At 45.6% G+C, this 23,413-nt stretch overlaps 1 protein-coding gene across 3 annotated transcripts in view; it reads left to right on the top strand.

Annotated features, from left to right (window-relative positions):
* Positions 1-23,413, top strand: part of CDH13 (cadherin 13) — a 983,248-nt gene that overhangs the window by 500,850 nt on the left and 458,985 nt on the right. For all 3 annotated transcript variants that reach the window (XM_054579129.1, XM_054579128.1, XM_054579130.1), the window contains one exon: positions 4,542-4,694. In XM_054579129.1, the coding sequence (XP_054435104.1) occupies positions 4,542-4,694 (153 nt within the window). The remainder of the gene's footprint in view (positions 1-4,541; positions 4,695-23,413) is intronic.

The raw sequence follows: 23,413 nt of genomic DNA, 5'->3' as shown, positions 1-23,413 counted from the left end.
CAGCGTTCCATGGTTGTGTAAGATGTCAACATTAGGGGAAATTGCATTAAAAGTATATGGGAACTCTACTACTTTGGCAATGCTTCTTTAAGTGTAAAATTAATTTCCCCTGAAGTTGGGAGGTGTGTGTGTGTGTGTGTATTTTCCAAACACATTTAATAGAAAAAAAAGTGTAGAATAATTTATATAGAATGATCCTATTTATTTAAAAGCACTTAAAATTGCTATATATTCCATGAGTACATATGTGTATATGTAAATTCATAGAATACCTTAACAGCATATATAACCTGGTATCAGTGGTTACTTGTAGCCCAGAATAGAGGTGGGGACAGGACTTACTGAGGGGATTCAAGGGGGCCTTGGCTTTGTCTGTAACATGGTAGATTCTGTAAGAAATATGCAGCGAGAACATCCTTTGAAATTCAACTCAGACAGCCACTGCCTGCTCCAGGCCTTGGTATTTCCCACCCTCCCTGGGTGCAGAGGACTCTGGTCCCAGCTGTGCCATGCCAGGGACACAGCTGGTCTGCTGGCCACTCCCACGGCTCTCTGGGCAGTCACCCTACCCCTACATGCAGCAAGACTTCCATGTGCTATTTACATGCCCATGGTCCAAGATTTTTCTCATTATTAGCTTTATTTTTTTTTATTCCAACTCAGAGGATAAAGAAAAAAATCCCACTGTGAAAAGAAGTGTTGAATTACAAAGAATAATAGGAAAGACCAGTTAATTGTGAAGCCCTGCTATGCGGTGTAATGGGTGTTAACAGCTGCGGCAGGAGCAGACGTGCGCAGGATTTGTCCTGGCCAGAAGGGGTGCGCTGGGTTTCTTATACTCTGTCATATTCAACAACAACAACAACAAAGGGCCCAACTCTGGGGGGACCATGGCTGTGAAGAAGCACCTGGACAATTTTCAGAGGTTTAACACAGTATAATATGCGTCATCTACCCATTTGACTTACATGGAATAGCTTAATGTGTGGCTGAGCTCCTCTCTGGGCCCGTGGCCATTGAGTACCTCCTATCCCCCAGCTTAGTGAGGCTGGAGTGGGCTGGGGTCCCTCTGAAACCCCACCTAGAAACCAAGAAGCCGGAGAGGTGGTGGGTGATTCCAGAATCAAAATGGAGCCCAAACCCCTGTCTCTTCTCTGGGGGGTGACCCCCTGTCCCATGCTTTCCTCTCCAGTGTCCTGGGATGCCTTTGACACGTGTGGAGCTGTTGGACTTGGAGAAATTACCAACTCTACTGGTGTTCTAGAAAACAAGTTTTTCAAAGAATTTCTAGTAGTGTTATATGTTCAAAATACTAGGTCTAGGAAGAAGGTAGCAAATAAACCCAGCCTTTTTTCAGCAGAAAGATCCAAATGGCAGCAATGGAAATCAGTGCCAGTTACGATGCGTGTGGATGGTGATAAGCTCTGTCAAAATCAGCGGTCCTCAGACTTGGCCGTGCATCAGAATCATCCAGGCCCCACTCCCTGGGCTTCTGATTTAGGGGGTCTGGGTGGGGTCTGGGTGGGGCCTAAGAATTTGCATTTCTATCAAGTTCCCATGCTGGTCCAGGCAAAAACATCTTGAGACCAGTGTTCCAGGGAGAATGAGGCCCCTCATTTCCCTGTGCGGCGGCCACAGAAGGCCTCTCACTCTGGGGACACTGTAAGCAGTGCAGCTGCGTGGGCGTCACTTCAAAGTGGATGCAGATCTGAGGACCAAGGGGCAGCTTCATCAGATATGTTAAAAGCCAAGCCTTTAAAAAAAAAATTATTGAGAAAGAGAGATGTGTCGTGCTCAGCAGAGGTGCTCACAGTGGGGACTCGCTCCTTTCCCAGGGAATAAGTTGCTTAAATCCAGCAGCCTGTGCTCACTTAACAGAGTCCTTGCTGCAAGACCCCAGGCGGGTCAAGCTCTCTGAGAGAGGGCAGAGAAGTAACCCGGGCCTGACCTTGACAGCAGGGGGGAAGTTGCCCCAAGGGAATGTCTGAGTCTAGAATTCAGCTTTCTGTGCTGAGTGGCCGGTGGAGAAATGGGAGAGTGGCAGTATTTGCCGCAAGAGAGCTTTCAGGGCCGTCCACCCCTGTGTTTCTACTGGAAGGTCTGGGATGCTGTCCTCCCCGTGGTTCTGAGCAGGAAGGGTCGAGAAAGAACAGGGCACAGATGGCTCCTCCTGGCAGGTCCCCAGCAACGGGCCATGGCTGGGAGCTAGATGGGACCAGAAGTCCATGGCTGGGAAGCATGGCAGCTCCAGAGCTCTGCAGGTGGCCCTGGTTTATTTCCCAGTAGATTGTCCTCCAGGTGAACACGACCTTTTGGAGAGGACCTATCTCCTGGGTGTGCTTAGGGCAGCAAGAGCAAAAGGTTCTAATCCACATTTGGGCCAAAATGGTAAGAAGGGAAGGAGAGTGACAGTAAACATAGAGGTGACAAAGAAAAGCAGCATTTTCTCAGCTGCCCCTTCCCACAGTAGGTCTGTTTCCAGAGCCCTTCTTTTCTCAAACCGGAGAGGTTTGTGAAGAGATGTGTTCCCTCAGAGACTTCCATAAAATATTATGGCTAAGATGATTTTTATTCCTAGAGGTGCAATCTCTCCCGTTACCAACAATGCCATAATTTCATTATGACTGTTAGAATTAGTATTGCAATCATTAGCTACTATTTACAGAGCCCCTTCTACATGCCTGGAATTATAGTTTGCACACACTATCTCATTAAATCCCCACCAACACCCCTGGGGAATAAGTGGTGCTACCCTCATCATGCAGATGAGGGAGTCAGGAGCCAAAGAGGCAAAATACCAGGTCCAAGGTCACCCCCATTGATCATTGACCAAGTTAAGACTGGGACAAATATTTGTCTGAACAGTGGGGCTCTTCATTGAACAGATGTTGGCTTTGGTTTCTGCTATATTCCAGGCACTGTGATCCAGTGGTGAGCCCAGTATGCTGAGCTGTTGACCTCATGGAGCTTCCAACGAGAGGCAGTGGGATGGGGGGAGAACGTCAGTTGGATCAAATCAAGTCAAGCAGTAACTTTACTTTTAGTCTTGATTTGGATAGTTTTTATTATCTTAAAATGAAAACAGAGATCATTGATGTTTAACCAAATTTCTGAGCATACTTTTATGAAGAATATTTTAAATCAGGAAAACACCATATTGCCATGGAACTGTGGCATGCTCTCAACTGTCATGGCAGAGGAACCTTGCCTTGAGGGTTAAGCTGTCTTAGGCACCACTGCCACCTGGTGGCCCCCACTGGAATTGCAGGCTTGGTGGCCACAGAACTGGCCCAGTGGGAGGGAAGCTGATTATACCAGAAGGTACATTTCCTGGTATGGCCACCCACACCCTCGAGGTACAGCTGACTAAATTCCAATAGGTGCTTGTTGATTTGTAAGCAGAGTGCACCTGAATCAGTAACAGCTTACTTTTATCTGTATGTTTTGAATGTCTATTGCATTCCTGACTTTTAAATTGTTGTTATAATCAAATTAATACCTGCGGATATTGATGATAGAATGACATGAAATATAGATGAATACCTGCGAAAACTCTAAAGCCAAGTTTTGCAAATAATTTCTTTTTAGTTGGACACCTTCAAATGCCATAAAGAAAACAAAATACAGTTTGGTTCTTAATTACTTCTCAACCTCATCTCTGAGACTCAAACCACACTAGTGACACAGATTCTGAAACTTTCTAGTGTCTCTCTCACCTGCCTGATGCCTCTAACTATCCTGTTCTCTCTGCCTGGAAATACCTTCTTCCATCTTTATCTTTTGAGTTTATTCTTCAAGTGTCAAAGGAAGGCTAACAACCTGTAGGGAATTATCTAAAAGTATATTCGCAACTGAGTGCTGCAAAGCAATGTCTCTAGAGAAATGGAAAATGGGTTCTGAATCCCATCTTTGTCTCTAATACCTGTGACTATGACTTACTAAATCTCTCTGTGTCTCAATGGTTTCACCCATTACATGCAAGTAATAACATCCCCTGACCCAGCGTCATTTTGAGGTGGTGGCGGTGCTTTTTTGTTTGTTTTTAATAAAAATGTGTGTAAAATCCTTGCTCAGCACTGTGCCTAGTACCTGGTAGAACCAGTGGGATGGGTGAAGATATATGTAAACACCTAGCACCTTAGTCACTGCCTGTACAATATAAGATGGTTGAACAAATGTTCTAGTGTTGATGTTTTCATTATCTCTTTGGCCTTGCTTGCAGGAAAAAAAAAATTTCTTGGGAGTTAAACATAATGTAAATGTCAAACCTTGAGCTTTGCTGGAGTTATTTCCCTCCTCGATCCATCTCTGCATGTCACCCCAGTACTGGTGCACCTCTACAGCTGTAAGCTGCAAAGATTTGCATACTTGGATGAAAGGTGTTAAGCAATGATGCTATTTTGGGTGAAGCTACTTTACTAGAGTTTATTAGGCACCTTTATGTCAACACCTGTGCTGAGTGGATTGCTCACTGAGGTATGTTTGTAATGCTCCCTCTCTGTGTGCCAGAGTCTTAAATGTCACTCTGTTTCCCTGACCAGGTAGTCGATAATGACAGACCGGAAGGGTCCAAGTTCCGGCTCACTGGAAAGGGAGTAGATCAAGAGCCTAAAGGAATTTTCAGAATCAATGAGAACACGGGCAGCGTCTCCGTGACACGGACCTTGGACAGAGAAACTATTGCTTCTTATCAAGTGAGTACCCCTCAAGTGCCCATCCTGCATGAAGGGTTGTGGCTGCCAAAGATTGTTTCTTCCCACTGAGCTCATTATTTCTCTGCTTCATCAAACCCAGCGCGATATGACTCTAAGTGCATCTCCGTGGGATCTGAGGGGTGTTGAACCCCGGCAGTGGGGACCCCTGTCTCTTCAGTGGAGACCCCAGGCCTGCGTGATATTTTCAGCACGGGAAACAAAACATGGGGTCTTGGGGGTGTATCTCAGAGGAGGTCAGAGCCCTTAGCACAGCTTTGGCTTCCAGAAACTAGCTTAGTCATCAGGAGCAGTAAGAGGCATAAACACTTGGACCTGGACATTTCACTTTTTAGAAATCTGTCCTAAGGAAATAGGGAGAAATTCAGTGAAACTTTTATACAATGATCTTATAGCAGGACATGATCCTTAAATGGAACCGAGTGGAAGTTGTGTACAACCACTGAAAATATTTTTGAAGAGGTTCTACTTACGTGGGAGAGATTCAAGACATTGACTGGAAACACACGTGTGTCTGTTTCCATATGGCATCCTCATTGCAGATCAAGCATTTGCACATGTCATGATGGGTGTGTGTGTGTGTGAAGAATCATGATGCAGGAAACACCAAAGTGTTAAGTAATGGTTGCGTTTGGGTGTTAATTAATTTTTCAACTTGGTTTTCTTTCTTTTTCCCACAATATACCTCAATTACTTTTATATGGAGAATAAAAAGCCATTTGTGAAAGGCGAGTTCCAGGAGTTCTATCCGTTCAGGACACAGAGACCAAAGCAGTTGAACCCAGATGTTGGGATGAGCAATGAATCTCACGTAGGCTGGAGGCCAGTCCCACCCCTTTTCTACCACATCCCCAAAACAGTTTTGTGTTCAGAGCCTATTATGGACGTGAGCCTCTGAGAGAAGTAAGCTCCTTCTTTGAGCAATGGATGGAATTCCCAGCAATTTTCAGGGACAGCCCTCCATGGGGTACTGTGCACCGAGCTGGAAGCAGGCACAGTGGGAACAAGGTCCAGGAACATTTTCTTTCGCTCTCCATTACTCATCATATGATCATTTCCCTAGATTGGGGTCAAGAGGCGGTAGCCAATTACTAGAACCAGATTTGGTATCTCTGGTTTTCTTGGTCAAAACACCATATAAGAGCATCCTAATCCCCCTTCAACAAAAGGTTCATGTTTATTCTTCTCTGCAGACAGGGTTTGCAGAGACATCACATTGGAGAGTCAAGTGTTCTGGCTGGGAAACAGGTGCCCTATGTCTAGCTAGCCTGCTCTGTCACCATGAGCTGTTGGCCTCGGGAAGGTGCTGGTCCTCAGGTCCTTCATGGCCGGTCCCAGCCATGATATACAAATAACGCTTGCCCACCTGCTCCACTGCATTGGTGTGAGCTTCAGTGAGGAGAAGTTAGCGTGAGGTCGTGGGAGGCATTCAAGCGCTGACTAACATAGTGGCATGATGGGAGTTTGGGGGAATCTCTGCCCTCCAGCAGACCTCATGCCTAGCAATGTGTTCAGGGGCCCCGGGTTCTGGGAAGATGAGGATGGCCCCCAGATATCCTTCTCAGAAGCTGTGCCAAAGGGCGGATGCTACCAGCATCAGCAGGGGATTCCCATCTGTCAAAGATCGCCAAAGGGCGAACGCTGTGTCCTTGCTGTACACCCGGGGGAAATCAGGTTGTTATAGAAACTAAATATTGGTGTCCTCAGAAATTCCCAGCCCGCTGGCCTTGGGAGTAGCCAGAGGTGTCCTGGCAGTTTTCGGCCAGCAGCAGGCCACAGGGTAGGTGCCCTCTTCTCTTCCCAGGCCTATCATGGGACTATCCGTTAATCTGTAGGCACTAGGAACTAAGGAGACAATGAATTTTATAATTTTGCAGTGTAGTGGTGAAGATTAAGAGCTCTGGGGCAGCCACATTCTCTCTGAGTGTCAGCCCTGCTGTTTGCTGAGCTGGGCGATCTCGGGCGACCCACTGCCCATCCTGATCTTTTCATTCCCCTCCAACAAAGTGAGGACAGCGCTGTCACCTCAAAGGGCTGTGAAAGATGAAATAAATTTTTTTCCAATGTTTAGGGGAGCACATAGCAATGAATCATAGCTGCTCTTATTAGTTTTGTCCTGAATATTTTTTTAATGTTTTAGTTAAGTTCCACAGTTTTTAATGTCACTTTCCAGCCTTCGACCATGAGAAGGGTGACATCTGCAGCGGACCTGTGTTTTGTTGTTGTTTTTTTTAACTTCTCTCCTGCCATGAACCAAACATTTTTGTGGCAAACATATCATTTGTTGCCACTTTTTTTTTTTTTTTAAGTATCAGAAAGAGATTCCTGGATGAAGCTGAATCTCCATAATTCCCTGATTGATTTAAGGGGTACAAGATAAACAATAAGAGGATCTTCTTGGGAGTGTTCTGTAGCCTGCAAACACAACGAGCATGAATCAGAGAAAGTGGAGGGGGCTGGTTGTCAGGAATGCGAACTGGTGAATGAGCGGCTGAAAGGTGCCGTTTGGGCTGACGCCACTGGAGCTGTTTGAAGAGCTGAGCGAGAGTTTGGCTGCATCCGTAGCTAACTGATGTTTGTGGGATCCAAAAGTGGTTTCAAAGTTAAAGTCACCCATTTCGGTGTCCTTCCACATTCAGAGAGACTCCTGGGCACCATAAACCAGGACCTGTCTCAGTGTGAACATTCTTCTTAGACGGCAATAGCCTGGATGTCTGTGGACAGCGAGACAGTCCCCTTGGGGCAGTCAGAGGGGCAGGGAAAAGAATTCAAGCACCAACATGAAAGGATTGAAAGGGAGTGATAGGAAGGTAGTCTTTGGTCAACGGAGTCGGCGTGGATGTTGCCAAAGATGCCAGTTAAAGACTTCTTGAAGCAGAATTTCTAAACCATGATGTAACCCTTTCCTCTGTCCTCCACAAAGCTGGGTACATGGCTGTCACCTATGACTGTGGAGGGACCTTACTGCACAAAGGGAGTGACTGAGGAATGAAACAAAGGCCTGACTCAGCGCATGGCTCACTCCTACCCAGGAGCTGCCCCACAGGGCGGGCGCACCCCCCAGAGGAAGGCTGCCTCCTTCTAATTTTCACCAAGGCATTAGGGGCAAGGAATGAATTAAATCTGCATTAATTTTTTAAAACTTACTTAATGTTATTTTTATCTACGTGATATCTAGGTGACAGTAGTGATTAAAAACAAGGGTCCTAAGGTCAGAAAACTGTGCTGCTGCTTACCGAGCTGTGTGATCTTGGGCAACCCACTCACCCTCTCTGATCTTGTGACTCTCATCCATAAAGTAGGGATAGTCCTAGCACCTGTAAGGATTGTAAAAGATGAAATTACTAGTCTGTATTAGCTAGTAATTGTCAATCAGCTGGTAAAGTAGAGCCCAATCTGAAACTTAGAGCCTGTCATATTTTTCCTTAAAGGGAAGTCGTATAGTATCATAGCAGTTAAAAAGATAATTTTGCCACAGCCACACTGGCTGCATTCACATCGTGGCTGTTATGGACTACCTGTGGGAACTGGGGCAGGTGTCTGCCTCAACTTTCTCATCCATAAAATGGGAACAGTAACAATACTGAGCTCATAGGGTTTTAATGGATTGAATGGGCCAGACACATAGCGAGCACTGTGTAATCGCACCACCTGCGTGAGAGGTCAGTGCTGTCTGCGAAAGGCCAAGGGAGGTGCATGAAAACTCCGAAGGCTCTGAGCTGTGGCCCAGTCAGCCCATCTCAGGTATGAACTTCCCTTGAGTCATCTTGAGGGTTTTTTTTTAATCATTTCATAATGCGTTGATTGATCAATTTATCCTGTCTACATATATTTGATTGAGTATGTACAGGGTGAGGAGCTCCCTCCTGGGTGTGAAGGGAAGATGCTGGGAAACAAGATGCACCAGGGTCCCTGCCTCCCTGTGGCTTTCATTTTAATGCCAAGGCTTAGTTTCAAAATACACTGATTGCAATTTCTCACCAGTGTGTACAGGGGATATGCCAGGACGCTGTGCTTGGCTCATGGCGTGGCTTGGGTTACCTGTGGCACAGAGCCACTTGCGCCCGGTGGAGGCTGCTGGTGCTTGGTGGGGATGCAGGATCTTACAGGAGCGCTGGGCGACAATGGCCACACTGTGGCCTGGTTCTGAACCGCGCATCACCAGCCTCACGAGGGTCCCCTTTCAAATGCCGCATCCCAGCCCTCCCACCCCCCCCACCCCGGCCTTTCATGCTTCCATTGTCTTTGTTCTCTTTTCCTCACACCCCTGCTGAGGAAGGTCCCCTATTGCTGTGCTGGGTCCTCTATTTCTGATTTAATGAGTCCTGGGTTACTCTCTTGTTAGTATATTTTGAGCGCAAGAATGGTACAGTTCCGCTCCACTTCAAGTGCCTGTTTAGAAATAATTTGCTGTAAGAAGTAGAACAGTTGGATCCATCGTGTTCATGGTGGTCATTAAGTTTGGGAGCAAACATGCTTCTTTAAAGAACTGAATCCTAGGTCTCCAGTTCCCACATTTTAGTTTTCCCCCGGCAAGTTTAAAAAGCAGAGATCGTGTGGGTGAATGGATCGCCATTATAATTGCTCCCATGTCGTCGTTGTTTATTTTAAAGCTAAATGCTACTCATATGCAAGTCCATGCCAGTGCGTTAACATCTCCCGAATCCCACTAGAAAGCAGTCTGAACTAAGCCTGGGGGAGTTGCACAATAAGAAATAATATGGGATAAATTTGTCCTTGGGCCCCCATGCGTATCATCATTAAAGGTGCTGTTTATTAAACACTATATGGTTGATACTGTGCTGAATACTTCATATACGTTTTCTTATTTAATCCATTTTCACACAAGAGACTTAAAAAGAAGGTGATAACACCATTTTACAGATAAGCAAATAGCTGTTAAATAACTTTTTCAGCGTCTCCCAGCTGGTGTATATTGAATCTGGGAACCATATCTGTTTCTCTCCACCTCCAAAACCTTGCATTTTCAATCACGAAGAAACACTTCTTCCTATTTTACCTCCAGCTAGACTCTGATATCTAATCTGCAAATTCCTAGGCCTCTTTCCCAGGACCTCCACTTAGTGGGGCTGGAAAGGGGCGTCGGCGGGCTGGATGGTCTATTTCTTCTTAAATACCACCTACTCCATGACCCACTGCTGCCAGCCCACTCTCCCTGCCCCAGCTCCCAAAGGGGCTTTCCAAGCTTCTGACCCGAAGTGGCACCTGGCAAAATAATTTAGCTCTTGCAGCATTGGAAGATGACATATTAATGCAAAGCCTCCTGAAATATTACTCATTATTATGCATTTTGCCAGCATTTGAGTGATTTGTGAACTCTTCATTGGAATAAAGTACTATAAAGGATTCATGAATGACCAAGTTTATGAAATTCTATAAAAACATTAGCAGGTGGTAATGATTCCCTCATACTGTGAATATAATCTGCTGGCTGCAAATTTGTCAATATGGGAGGACAGGAGTGGAATGGGAGACAGTCTGTCAGACAGGTGGAGGGAAGGAGTGGAGGGTTTGGGCAGGGGGGAGAGGTAAAACAGGAAGCAGGGCCTTGGTGGTGGGCAGGTGTCATGGGCTGGAGACCTTCACCCTGAGCTGCTCTCCAAGGTGAGAGATGCATCGAGAACTGGGGATATCAGAATTGAGAGGAAGAAGAAAGGAGTCTTTGAAAGGAGAGGGAGAAGTTACATTTATTGAGCACCTATTAAATACCCAAGAGCTCCCTGTATTTCTACACATACAAACCTGTGAAATCGGTTTATGGTCTTGTCTTTACCACTGTGTTAGCTGAGGGCCAAAGTGGTTCCCAAGATATATTATTGTTATTAATGTTGGTGTTAACATTTATTGAACATTTACAATGTGCCAAGGCACCACACTAAATACCTAAATGATCAACTCATTTAATCTTCATAAAATGAGCTGAATACTGTTATCATTCTCAATTATAGATGTGGTAACTGGAACCACCTGTGTTCTTGGCCTCAGAACATGAGCAGGATTTCATTGCCTCCTTCTGAATATTTGTTCACATTTTCTGGGATACAGTTTGCGTTCCTTTGAGCCAACTTTTTTGCATAACTTTGGACTCTGTGGTTAAGAGTGTTAAACCTGGCAGACAGAGGGTATATCATTGCTCCTGTGTTCCCTTTCACTCGTAAGGCTTTGCCCTGAGTCTAATCTGCGTGTGGCTCCAAGACAGTTTGGCAGAAAACACACCAAGGTGAGAAATGCTGCTGTCATGCCGAAACACGTGTATCACAACAGTAGTGATAGCAAGGCAATTAGGAGATGTGAAGTCATCCAGATTAGAGAGCTACTTAGGTGATCAACTTACTCACAATAATTTCCATATTATACACAGACGATGCATGCTTCACCTTGATCCCACTGTGCTGCCCTTGGTAATATTTGTACAGTACTTGGAATGCTCCCCCAACCCTCGATTTTAAGGACAAGCTCCATCCTTCTTCATCCTCTAGCCTGGCCTCCCTCATGGCTGCCTTTCATAGTCAGGATTCTTGGTGGTAGTCAACAAAATCCTCTCAAGTAATGTAAAAAGAAAGGGATTTATTAAAGGGTGCAGGTAGCTTTATAGAATTGGCAAAAGGACCCCAAAGCCTGGCTCACGTGCAACACAACCAGAAAGGGTGGCACTACAGGAAATACCCAGCCATGTGTGATCCTATTCTAGTGCAGCGTCCTCAACGTCAGCATTATTGACATTTCGGGCTGGGTAGTTGTTTGGAAGGGGAGCGACCTTCGTGGCTCATAGTGTTTGGAAGTGTGCCCGGACTCTACTCGATGTGAGTAGCATCCCCGTTTCACTTTTGACAAACAAAACTGTGTCCAGATATTGCCAGTCATTTCATAGGGGTAAAACTGCCCCCGTCTGAGAATCACTGTGCTCGCGGAGTCCTCCCTGGGGCCGCCTCTTTTTGTGCTCTACTCCTATGATGTTCGGAAGAGGGTGGGGGCCACCCTGCCTTGGCTGTCCAGAAGACTGGGTGGCTGACACCATGCTTTCCACAACCTCCAGTCTCCAAAGCAGAGCCATCTCCACGTCTCACGCTAAGATGTCGGCAGGGAAGAAGCTAGATCATACGATGGACTCTAGCTGAGCTAGCAGGGGCCTGGGGGGGACGTTGCCATCAACAGCATCAGCATGTCACCAGTACAGTTTTACTGTATGAGGCAGTCCGTGATAGGCACGGCTCCCCGGGGGCAGCTTGGGAGAGTGCGGCTTCACACCTATGCCCTTAACTTCCAATAGCGTTAGGTCGTATTAGGAGCACACAGAGCCTGGGAGAGAGCCCTAATTGGGAGGAGACAGAGAACTTGAGTTAAAGCCCAGGCTGTGGAATATGACCTACTGAGGTTAGGATCTTGACACTGCGATCAGAGGAACCATATGAAATTGCCACTTTTATAGGTAAAAAAGGGTGAATACTGGGTATTTCATGGTTTGTCCTAGCATTGCCATCTTTGGCAAGATATTCGATTCCCAGGTCTTGTTTTCCCATCTTTAGAGTGAGGGAGAGATTGCGGTATCATCTGCCGGTGCTGCTGTGGTCAGGGGGAGGGGAGCATAAGGGAGGTGCTCAGTGCAGTCACAGAGTGTTCTGGAAGTGGGAGTACCGCCTCACAGGCCAGTTTTGTAGTTGAAGCTCCTGCAGGTGAAATAGAGGTGAAAGCAGTTGCTAGGCATCCAGTCTGCAGTTAAATGGGAAGATGTTAGTATAACGTGTCACTTCATAGAAGAAAATCATCTAAGCGTGGCCTCCAGACCAGCATCATAGTCTGGGAACTTGATAGAAATGTGAATTCCCAGGCCCCCACCTCAGACCTACTGGATAAGAAACTCTGGCCCCGCGTTCTAAGTGTTAACAAGCCTCCCAGGTGGTTTGATGCTCCCTAACACGTGAGGACCTCAGGTCCAAACACATTCTGAAGGGTTAACGCCGCTGCTGCTGCTGCGTTATTTTAATTTGCTTCTGTGAAAGTGGCCTTTGAACCCATTCCATTACAGTCCCGCTGGGGTAAAACATTTGTGCCTTAAAGGTGCTTGTTCCTCCAGGTGTTCTGGTACACCATTTGAGAGCCCTCTAAATCCAATCCATACTCTTCAAAACCGTCTTTGTTTTTCTTTCGTTAATGGCTCCTGAGAGCCAGGCACATTTGTCCCTGGCTCCTTTGCTCCATCCTGTCTAGACTTTGGATGACTGTTAAATGCCATGTTTCTGAGTGTTTGCTTATTTCTCAGAAACCAGCCTTTCAGGCTGCAGATGAAAATGTCTTCGGAGAGTGAGCCGGTACCGACAAAGGGGATTCCTGATAGGAGGCGGTGGGCCCTGGGGTCGGAGGGCCAGCTTTTGCACCTTATTAGATCTATAAGCTTGAGTAAGTTATTTGTGGTTCTCAAACTTTGCTGCACATTAAAATCATCTGGGGAGATTTTTAAGCCCCAGGTGCCCAAGTTACTCTCCAAACCAATTAAATCAGAATATCTTGGAATGGAACCAAGCATCAATATCTTTATGAAACTCTCCAGGTGTTTTCACTGTGAAGCCAAGTTTGAGAACCACTGAGTTAATACAACCTATCTGTACTCCAGTTATTCATGACTAGAAATGGAGACAATAACATCCACCAGCTAGGTCTCTTATGAATTTCAAGTAAGATAATACGTGTAGGACTTTCTAACACTTAATAGTAGAAAATCAAAGATCTTATTTCCCCTCAATCAGCTGCTTGACTCTGAATGAGTATCTAAAGCTAGCTAGTTTCCAATGGCTCTTCTGACATAAGCTTTAAAAAAATTGAAATGCAGAGAAACAGAATTTGATAAACAAATGAACAGATTGTCTTCGGAGTCACTTCAGAAAGAAGTGATTCAGGATTTGGCCACAGCCCCTCCCTAGCCCAGCTCCCCCCTCGACCCCCACCAGCGCCTCCTCCTGACTCTTTCCAGTTGGGCTCCTCCCACTTCCAAGCACTTCACTTCGCATCCTGGCCTTATCTGCCGGGTGCAGCTGGTGAAACTGAGGCATGAGGAGGTTAAACAACATTGCTGAGGCAGTTGCATAGCTGGATTAGAGCGCTGAGGTGCTCCTGACTGATTATTTATTTGGTCCACTAAGCAAAGCTGCTTCCTCACCCATGTCTATGGCAACATATTTCTCTAAATGTTATTAGTTTACAAGTGGTTCAACTTGAATCTTGGCAGGTGGGAGAACCCTGTGTCCCTCCCTCAACTTTGTCTGCCCCCAACTGGACCTCACATCCAAGGTAGCTGGCCCACAGGCTAGACCTACCACATTCCATGTTCGTGGAATGAATAAATGCATGATGGTCGATTTTTTTTCTTTTTGCTTTAGTTTTCTCACTACAACAAAATTTTCTTCATCAAGCTACTTTTTCAAATGACTTGGTGCCATTTTTTCCCCTAAGGTACTAAAGAATCACAATACATCAGAATTAGAAGAGCCTTTAGACCCATTTTTATCTAACCTGCTAAATTTACAAATAACACGTTAAGCCCTGGCCAGTGTGGCTCAGTTGGTTGGACTGTCATCCCATAACCAAAAGGTTGCAGGTTTGATTCCTGGTCAGGGCACATACCTAGGTTGCGGGTTAGATTCCTGGTCTGGGTGCACAGGAGAGGCAACCAATCAATGTATCTCTTTCACAATGATGTCTTTCTCTCTCCCTTCATCCCTCTCTTAAAAAAAAAAAAAAAAAGGCTGTGAGAAAAATGCCCTCAGGTGAAGATTAAATAAATAAGTAAAAGAACAGGCTAAATAACTGGCCGACAACTGAAAATACATTGCTGATATTTTGTTATTCCTTGATAATGGGTACTGTGGCCAAACCATCCGGACCAGATCCTGCAAGCGCAGAGAAGACATCCATTCCTCGCTCCCACCGTCACCCATCATCTGTCTGCATAAGGAAAAAAGTCTTCCCCTTGGTAAAAACGAGCAGAGGAGGGAGGAGAAGTTTGTCTGGGATATGGACTAGGAGGGGAGAGGAGCAAAAGAAAAGATAAAGAGGCTGTCCTTTCCTCTTGCGGGCTTGACTCTCTGGGGTTGGAAGGCAGAAAAATGAAGAAAAACAATTTTTAATGAGACTATGTGCAAAGTTAGATGCGAGGACCAGAACCTAATTAAACCAATCACAAAAGACGGGGTAAGATTTTAGATTCAAACACCACGGCTCTGAGGCCAAGAGTCAAAGGATGATGCAGTTGAAAAGTAAGCTATCTGCTCCCTGGGAGGCTCCTGCAGCACTTTGGCACAAGAAGTTGATAATGAGGTGGATCGCCGTGGCGAAGCCTCTGAGTGGCCCAGATAAGGGAGGAAGAAGCTGCCATTGGCAGGAGGGCCTTGTGAAGCCAGCTTTGGCCCCCTTTTGAGATACCTGGGGAATAATGTCATAGTGGGGACTGAATTCCACTTGAGCAGGTCAGAACCCTGCGTCCCTGTGATGGGACACAAAAACAAATGGACCAATGTCCTCATCTGAGGCTGGGGAGCTGCTGGCCGGTTACCCATCTCAATTCTGTCCAGCTCACCGCTTAACGTTTAATTAGAGCAGATCGCTTCATCACTGTAGATTTGAAACTGGGACAATCTGTGGGCAGAATCCCAGAATAAAAATAAAAGCATGGAGGAGCGCATGCTCTTGCCAGCTGAGCCTTCTCTTCTGGCCAAGGGAAGTCGAGAGAAAGGGGACTATTGAAAAGATGCGTGCCCTTCAGCGCCAGCACATACCCGGCAACCCTACCAGGTGGGACTCCAGTCAGCCACAAGAGAGATGGGTTCAACAGAGCTGATGGGAGGCCTAACTCAAGCCAGCTGCCATCTCAATGTGCTGGGGACAGAGCCGTGAACTCTGCACGTGGAACTCTCTCAATAATGGACATAAGTGAGTATAACGTGTCAGGAGGTTATAAGTGCTGGAAATAAAAATAAAGCAGATGAAAGATATAGAGACTGACAGGAGGGCCTGTGTGGTCCAGGCAGGCCTCACTGAGAGATGACATTTAGGGGTAGGCTTTTTTGGAAGTCTGAAGACAGGAATGCAGTCCTTTCCTCTCAGGTATCCTTGACATCAACGGTTCTCCACAAGGGCGATCGTGCCTTCCAGAGGACACCTGGCAATGTCTGGAGACATTTTTGGTTGTCACAACTTGGGGGAGTGCTGCTACTGGCATCTAGTGGGTCAAGGCCGGAAATGTGCTCCGTGTCCTACAGTGAGCACAGGACAGACCCCATATGCCCTGCTCTGTAGGCACCAGTGCAGGCCTGGCCTCTTCAAGGGTCTAAAAATATGGCATGGCTTGTTCACTCAAATATTTGTCTGTCTTAACTAGACAAAAGGTCTGTGCTCATTTCTGGGGCACCACAGCAAGGGATACTGTCCCTGTCCTTGTAAAGTTCATGATCTACCTGGGAACAATGATTTTGTAACAAGAGAACTATACCACCAAGGGACAAGGGCAGGGTCAGAAGTAGCCTTCCGGATGACATGCTATCAAAGCAAATGCTCAAGAATGAGGAGGATCCCTGGCCAGTTTGGCTCCGCTGGTTGGAGCATCGTCTCCCATAAACCAAAAGGTCGCAGGCTTGATTCCTGTCAGGGCACATACCCAGGTTGTGGGATCAGTGGAGAGACAACCAACAGATATTTTCCTCTCACACCAATGTTTCTCTCCCTCTTTTCCCCTCTCTCTAAAATCAATGGGCATGTCCTCAGGTCAGGATTTAAAAAAAAAAAGTGAGGAGGAGTTAGCCAGGTGACAGGGAGATAGACAGGGCAGGAAGAGTGTTCTGGGGAGAAGGAACAGCCAAAAGGGCCTAAGACACCCCAGGAGAAGTGGTTGAGTGGGGCTCATGCAGGAGACAGGAAATGAAGTCCACCGGCGAGGAAGGCGGGACCCATGCGCTGAGGAGTGAGCTCAGATATACCGCCCCTCGGTGACAGCAGATGTTTGAGGATTTTAGGCTGAAGAGTGACATGATCAGATTTGGATTTTGTACAGATGCCCTGGTTGTCAGCAGACAACTGAGGACAAGCGGGAGGTAGGGAATCCTGTCTCTGAGCCCCTGAAGCCAGAGTAGCATATGCCAGATCACGGTCATTCTCACCCAGGAGGACATGGGAGGGGAGTTGAAGCTCATAGCAAAAATATAAACTGTACTTTGGGGTGAGATGAAAAATTGGGCGCTGGGTACTGCCGGGCCTTGCATGGCAAGGTAAAGAATTTGGAGTTTATTCTCAGGAAGCCTAGGAGGGTTTTCAGCAAGGGCATGACATCCAATTTGCATTTCAGGAAGATAAGATTTGTTTGAGCAAGTCAACAATAACATTCACATTGCCATGAAATAGAAATTAATTCAAAAATGCATTCATTTGTTGAGAACCCACTACCTACCAGGCACTGGGGGAAGGAGATAAAAGATAAAGCCCTGCCTTCCCCAGCGCCTTAAAGTGCCCTCCTAGACAGAGGAAACCAGAAAACCTCTCATTCTAAACCCCATGCGGAGGGGTAGGGAGCGCTTCATGTGTCGCTTGTCCTCCCGATTTAGTTTGGTTCAATCTCCAGGCCAAGTGAATATTGTCTGTTAAAATTTCAAGCTTTAACTCTTTTTTCTCTCAGGGTTCATCAGTGGGCTATCTCAAAATTATTTATTAAACACAGTTGGCCAGAGCTGTTAGCTGTTGATTTGTTTGATTGACATCTGTTTTAAGAACTTTATTATGAAGAAGGCTTATCTTTGCCTCGCAGTAAAGCATTAGGTGCCACAGGATCATTTCCATATTATTTTTCTTTATCCTGAAAGTTCAGGAGTTTGCATAATGGGGTCTTTTAAGCAAAGTCCATCTTTTCTGCTACCTTGTTGGAAAGAATACATACTCTGTAAAAAGGATTTAATTGTGCCTTGTCTCTTTTGAATGCCCATTCCCTGCCTGTAACAGGGGCCAAAATGAACCTTGTTCAATGTGCCAGGCCAGGCATCTGAAAGTGGAAAAAAGTGAAAGCAAACACTGTGAATGTGTCCTCATTAACTGATGGCTTATCCTGTCTCACAGCATTAATGGGACCCAAGACCAGGTTGACCATGTTTGACAAGAAGTCGGGAGGAGGACCCTGTGCTCCTTGCCAGCTGATCATAGCCTCTAGCTTGGGTGCACATTCAGTTGATCATGAACTCCTGCGGGATAGCACAGGGGAAGGTGGGGGTCTTGGGTAGCTGATCATAAGAGCTCAGAAAAATGGGTGACTGGCATCTCACAATTAATTATGAGTGCATTTTCTATTCCTTTGGAGTTTTTAATGCAGAGCCTCATCATGAACTCTACACACTACACCAGCAGAGTTGAATAGCTGCAACAGGGTATGACCCGCAAAGCCAAAAGTATTTACTCTCTGCGACTTTACAAAAAAGTGTGCAGATCCTTGGACTAAATGGACCCTCACATCCCTCAGGAGTTGATAACCTGATTTTAAGAGTTTTTGAGATCATAGTCCCCAAAGGAAGCTTATAAACTTCCCTTTTCTGGAGATTTCAGAGGAGAGGCTAAATGTGTGTTGCCCTTATATGGTGGCAAGGTGAGTGCAGTCCATTCAGGTTCAGGCTCCCCAGGGGTGTGTTCATGGAGGCTCTTGGGGAACACACACTTCCAGATCAAGGGCAGGGGCCGCCCTAGTTCATCTGCACGCTGCTTCCTGAGTCAATGGGATAGTGGTTGGAAAAGGCTTTGCAAAAGAGGAGTGACTGTGCAGATGTAGCACACAAGGTGAAGTTTATCATTGTTCTTTTTTTCTTTTCTGGGAATTTCTCCCCTCACAGCATTGCTCAGGAAGCTGGGTACAGGCCTGAGCTGCCTGTAGGGATGTCCTGCCTGTGGGCTACACCTGGCTCTTGCCTTGAGTAATACAATAACAAAACGATAATAGTGATGCTTTGTAGATTTTGCTCAGCCCTTTATAGATAGTATCTCACTAATTCTTACATTGACTCAATGAATTAGATACCTTTAGTAGTTTCCTATTTCTGTCATAATAAATTATCACAAACTTTGTGCCTTAGAACAACAAAAATTTGTTATCTTACAGTTCTGGAGGTCAGAAGTCAAATATGGGTCTAACTGGGTTAAAATCAAGGTATCAACAGGCAGGGCTGGTTCTTTCTGGAGGCTCTGGAGAGAATTAATTTCCTGACCTTTCCCAGATTCTAGAGGCCACCCACCCACAGTCCTTGGCTTGTGGCCTCTTCCTCTATATCCAAAGTCAGCAATGGTGAGTTGACACTGACGTCTTTCTGGTTCCCCCTACCCATGCATGCCCTGTCCCAATTTTAAGGATTCTATGATTACATGGGATACTGCCAGATAAATCAGGACAAATCCTCTTATTTTAAATTCAGTGGATTAGCAAACTTATTCTCTCTGCAACGTTAATTTCTTTTTGCCAGGTGACCTAACATATTCACAGGTTCTAGGCATTAGGATGTGGACATCTTTGGGAACCATTATTCTACCTATCACCACACCACTTTTTATAGATGAGGAAAAAGAGGCACAGAGTAAGTTATGCAAGGTCACACAGCTGGTAAGCGATAGATGATCTTAACCTTTGACCCTATAGTCACCTCTAGAACCTGGGGATGATGGTGTAGTCAGCAGTGTGAGGATGAGGCTACCCTTTTTTGTTAGCTACAAGCAGGTGACAACTAGAGAGAGAAATAACTCTCACCAGACCCTCAGTGGCTCTCTCTTGAGGGCTGGAAGCAGTTTGTCATCTTTCTCATGGGTTGGTTGGTTTTCTTACCAGAGCACAAATGTCCAGGCCTCTTTCACAACTTTCCTCATTTCCCTTAGTGTCCTCCCAGTCATTTTCTTTAGACTAAGTGAGAATCCGAGAAGGGCTGGACACTTGATCTTCATCTCTGTTTGGAGCAGTCTCTGACTCATAACTGCTTTGGATCCATCGCTTAGCATGAAGTAAGCCCCAGATATAGTGACCTGCTCTGAGGCCCTCCTACTCACTGGAGAGGTGGGGGACTTGGTGGAGTATTGATTACGTGGCTTAAGTAGGAAGGTACCAACCAGCATACCTGGTTCTGACCTTGAACTAGTCTTCTCTTTAGAGAATGGCACCCAGGCATTGGGCCCAGGCAGCTCCAAGTCCAGGCTCCTTCCCAGTGCAACTTATACAAAATAGCAACAGCAAAGTTTGACTATACTCTGACTGTGTCAAGCTCAGACCGTGTGCATTTCCTGGCAGTGTCTTCAAATCTAAGAGCCCACTGACATTCCCGGCACGCTGCTGCAGGCCTGAGGGTTTGAAAATGAATGATGCATTTGCTACCCCCTCAGGAGCTTATTCTCCTAAGAACCTTGAAGGTAGAGATGGTTTCTGTGCATTTTTCATGTGGAGGAATGAAGCTTAGGGAAGGGTCAGGAAGCAGGTTGCATTGCTGGTAGATGAAAGAGCGAAGCGCCAAAGCTGTTGCCTCCCCCTGCAGAGCCCAGGCTCCATACCCTGGCTCTGTCACACGTCACTTAAACGCTTAGTTTGCTCACGAAACAGTAGCTCTCAAGGAGGAGTGATGTTGGCCCCCAGGAGAGGATTGGCAATGTCAGGAGACATTTTTGGTTGTCACAACTTGGGGAGGGTGCTACTAGCAACTGGGGGGTGGAGCCCAGGGATGCCACTCAACATCCAATGACTCTCAGGACTGCCCACGCCACAGAGAACCCCGAGAGCCCCAGCCCCAAATGCCAGTAATGCCGCTGCCAGGAAGCCCTGGTGTAAATGAGAAGAGCACAACCCACCCTGCAGGGTAGCTGGGAGCTCTGTGCTCACACTGGGAACCTTCCGTCTAACCAGGCCATGACTTCACTGCCCGAGCTTCATCCTAGTGGAGTCTTGGCAGGTCAGGGCTGCATCTGGCTAGAGAATCCCCCTCAATTATGAGAAACACTAGTAATATGATTCTAGCAGAGCTCACCAATGCTCATTTTTTTTTTATTTTGTGGTGTTTTAAAATTTTTTCTTCTCATTGCAGAAGACAAATTCTATTTTCCTAGTCCTAAGAGAAAACTAATTCCAGCAAAGGTCATTTGTCTTTGGTACCTTAAGTTCTAGATAATTTACTGCAAGTTTACTTTTATTGAAAATTATGTAGATATTATTCAGAAACACAATTTCCAACTATACAGCACACTTAAGCAGATTATATTTTAAGTGTTTACATATATATATATATATACTAAGAATATATGCTGTGATGTGCATTTTTCAAAGATACTTTTTTTTTTTATAATTCTCTGCCTTTGAGATCCTCAAACTTGTTTGCTATGAACCGCCGAAGGATTCATATATTTTCCAAATAGGTATTGTGTTATGTTATGAGTTGTTACCATTCAACTGCAATTTAGACTCATGACATTTTATATAGCTTATATGATTAATTCAGAAATAATTTGCATTTAAATGCATTTAAGATACTTAACTTGTGATTCCAAACATACCTATTTTAAGCCTGGTAGAAGCACCAATCTCCGTGGTATGTGGACTCCTCCCACTGCAATTACATGGACCTGAAAAGGAAGTAGATGTTAATATAGAATGGCTTTTCTAGACACTTTCTGGGAAACATGAAAACTGAGAGATGCCCCTCAGCAGACACTTTCACACCAAAGGGAGCTCTGTGCTCTCTCAGGGACATTTGGAAAACAATGAAAACTTGGGAAACCTTGAAAACTGTAATTGCTTCTTTGGAATTCCCAGTGCACATTTGACACAGTAAGATATTTTAAAAATGTGCAGTTGAGAAACCTGTTTAAGCCAACATATTCCACACCTAAAAACCAAACCTTTTAATCAATGTTATCCTGTAAGAAATATTAACCATTATAGAAGTCACACTTTAGATAATGTTGGTGAGAAAAATTTAATTAACGAGAGCAGAAGGAAACAGTCAGCATGAAGATGCCCACTGGGTGCCAACATGCCTTCCTGCCAAAGGCCATGGTCAGCCCTTCTGGAAAGACAGCTGTGGAGAAGGTTTGGCATTGACCTCCTCCTGACTTCGGTCATTTCAGCTAACATAGAGGTAAGGGAGTCCAGGAACTGATGAATGGGTAAACAAATGTGGTCTATCTGTACAATATCATTCAGCTATAAAAAGGAAGGAAGTACTGCACCATGCTACAATGTGGATGACCCTCGAAAACAGTATGCTGAGTGAAAGAAGCCAGACACAAAATATTACGTATTGTCTGAATCCATTGATGTGAAACGTCCAGAATAGGTAAATTCATAAGGACAGAAAGCTTATCCCTGGTTGCCAAGGGCTAAGGGAAGGAGAGAAAGGGGGGTGACTATTAATGGGTACACAGTTCCCTTGTGGGGTGATGGAAAGAACCATTTTGGAACTAGATGGGGGGTGCTTACACGACATTGTGAAGCACCAAATGCCACTGAATTGTTAACTTCAAAATGGATAATTTTGTGGTATGTGAATTTCACCTCAATTTTTTTTAAATCATGAAAAATAAAAAAATAATGAGAGAGGCCAGAGTGACAGGACAGGGAAACCCAGGTAAAAGGACAAGCAGGGCAAGGGCAGGGCAGGAGGGCGTGGCGGAAACCAAGGGGACGCCCCGCACATTCTCCGTGGCAGCAGGGAAACCGCCCGCACCTGACAACAATTTGAGGCAATTCCAGCCCAGGGGGAAGTTCAGGACGCAAGAGCAGCCATTGAGAGAAGGGAGAAGACTAGTGTCTCCACCTCAGCAGAAAGCTGACTGGGACCCCACACAGTGGTGATACGTTAATGATACAGCCTGGTGACCCCTGTGTGTGTCTTTGTTCCTGAGCCAGAAGCAAGTGACTTGAAACTACAGAAGCTGGACGTTCAGGGCTCTTTATTTGCAGTGACCCCTTCTGAAGCCCTGATCCCACTGTTGTGTGTGACTTTTATTCTTCTAAATGTGTGACGTAAATTCTTCTATGTGTGACCCCATATTGCATAATCATCAGCTTCTCCACCACCTGGATCAACCCCTGTAACCAAGCCTAGCGGAGCTCGGCTGAGGAACCGGCCCGGTCCTATTCCGACCTTGTTAAATCTCACATTCATGAGTGCCTCCTACAAGTCAGGCCCTTTACTTCGGAGAAGGACTAGAACACTTTGGTCCAATAGAACTTGCTGCAATGATGGACACGTTCTGTATCTGCACTGTCCAGTGCGGGGCGGTCCTATAATGGTGGTTATTGGACTATGTCCAGTGCAACTATGAAACTGATTTTTTGAATTTTATTTATTTAAATTTGAGTATTCACATGGCTGGTGGCTATTGTTTTTGGAAAGTGGAGGTCTAGGAAGTCATGGATGAAGTGCCATCTTTAGCTTTACCTCTCATTAGCTATATAATCTGGGGCAAGTTCCTTAATCTGTGAACCATAGTTTCCACTTCTGTAAAAAAGAGAGAAATGTGAGGACGTACTTCCTAGAGCTGTTGTCAAGATGAAATAAGATATTGTATGTTATGTACACAGGACTGGGCAGTCAATAAGTGCTTCAATAAACATTAAATATGTCTTGTGATGTTGGCAATTCATCTATGCTTTACATGGTGTGTGGTGCTTTAAAGAAATGAGGCTCAGA

This window comes from Pteronotus mesoamericanus, unplaced genomic scaffold (genome assembly GCF_021234165.1).
Source record: "Pteronotus mesoamericanus isolate MK-2021 breed Mesoamerican mustached bat unplaced genomic scaffold, CSHL_Meso_final contig_52, whole genome shotgun sequence".
NCBI classification, from domain to species: domain Eukaryota; kingdom Metazoa; phylum Chordata; class Mammalia; order Chiroptera; family Mormoopidae; genus Pteronotus; species Pteronotus mesoamericanus.
Note: the sequence above shows the minus strand (reverse complement) of the source record. Positions and strands in the feature narration are given on the sequence as shown.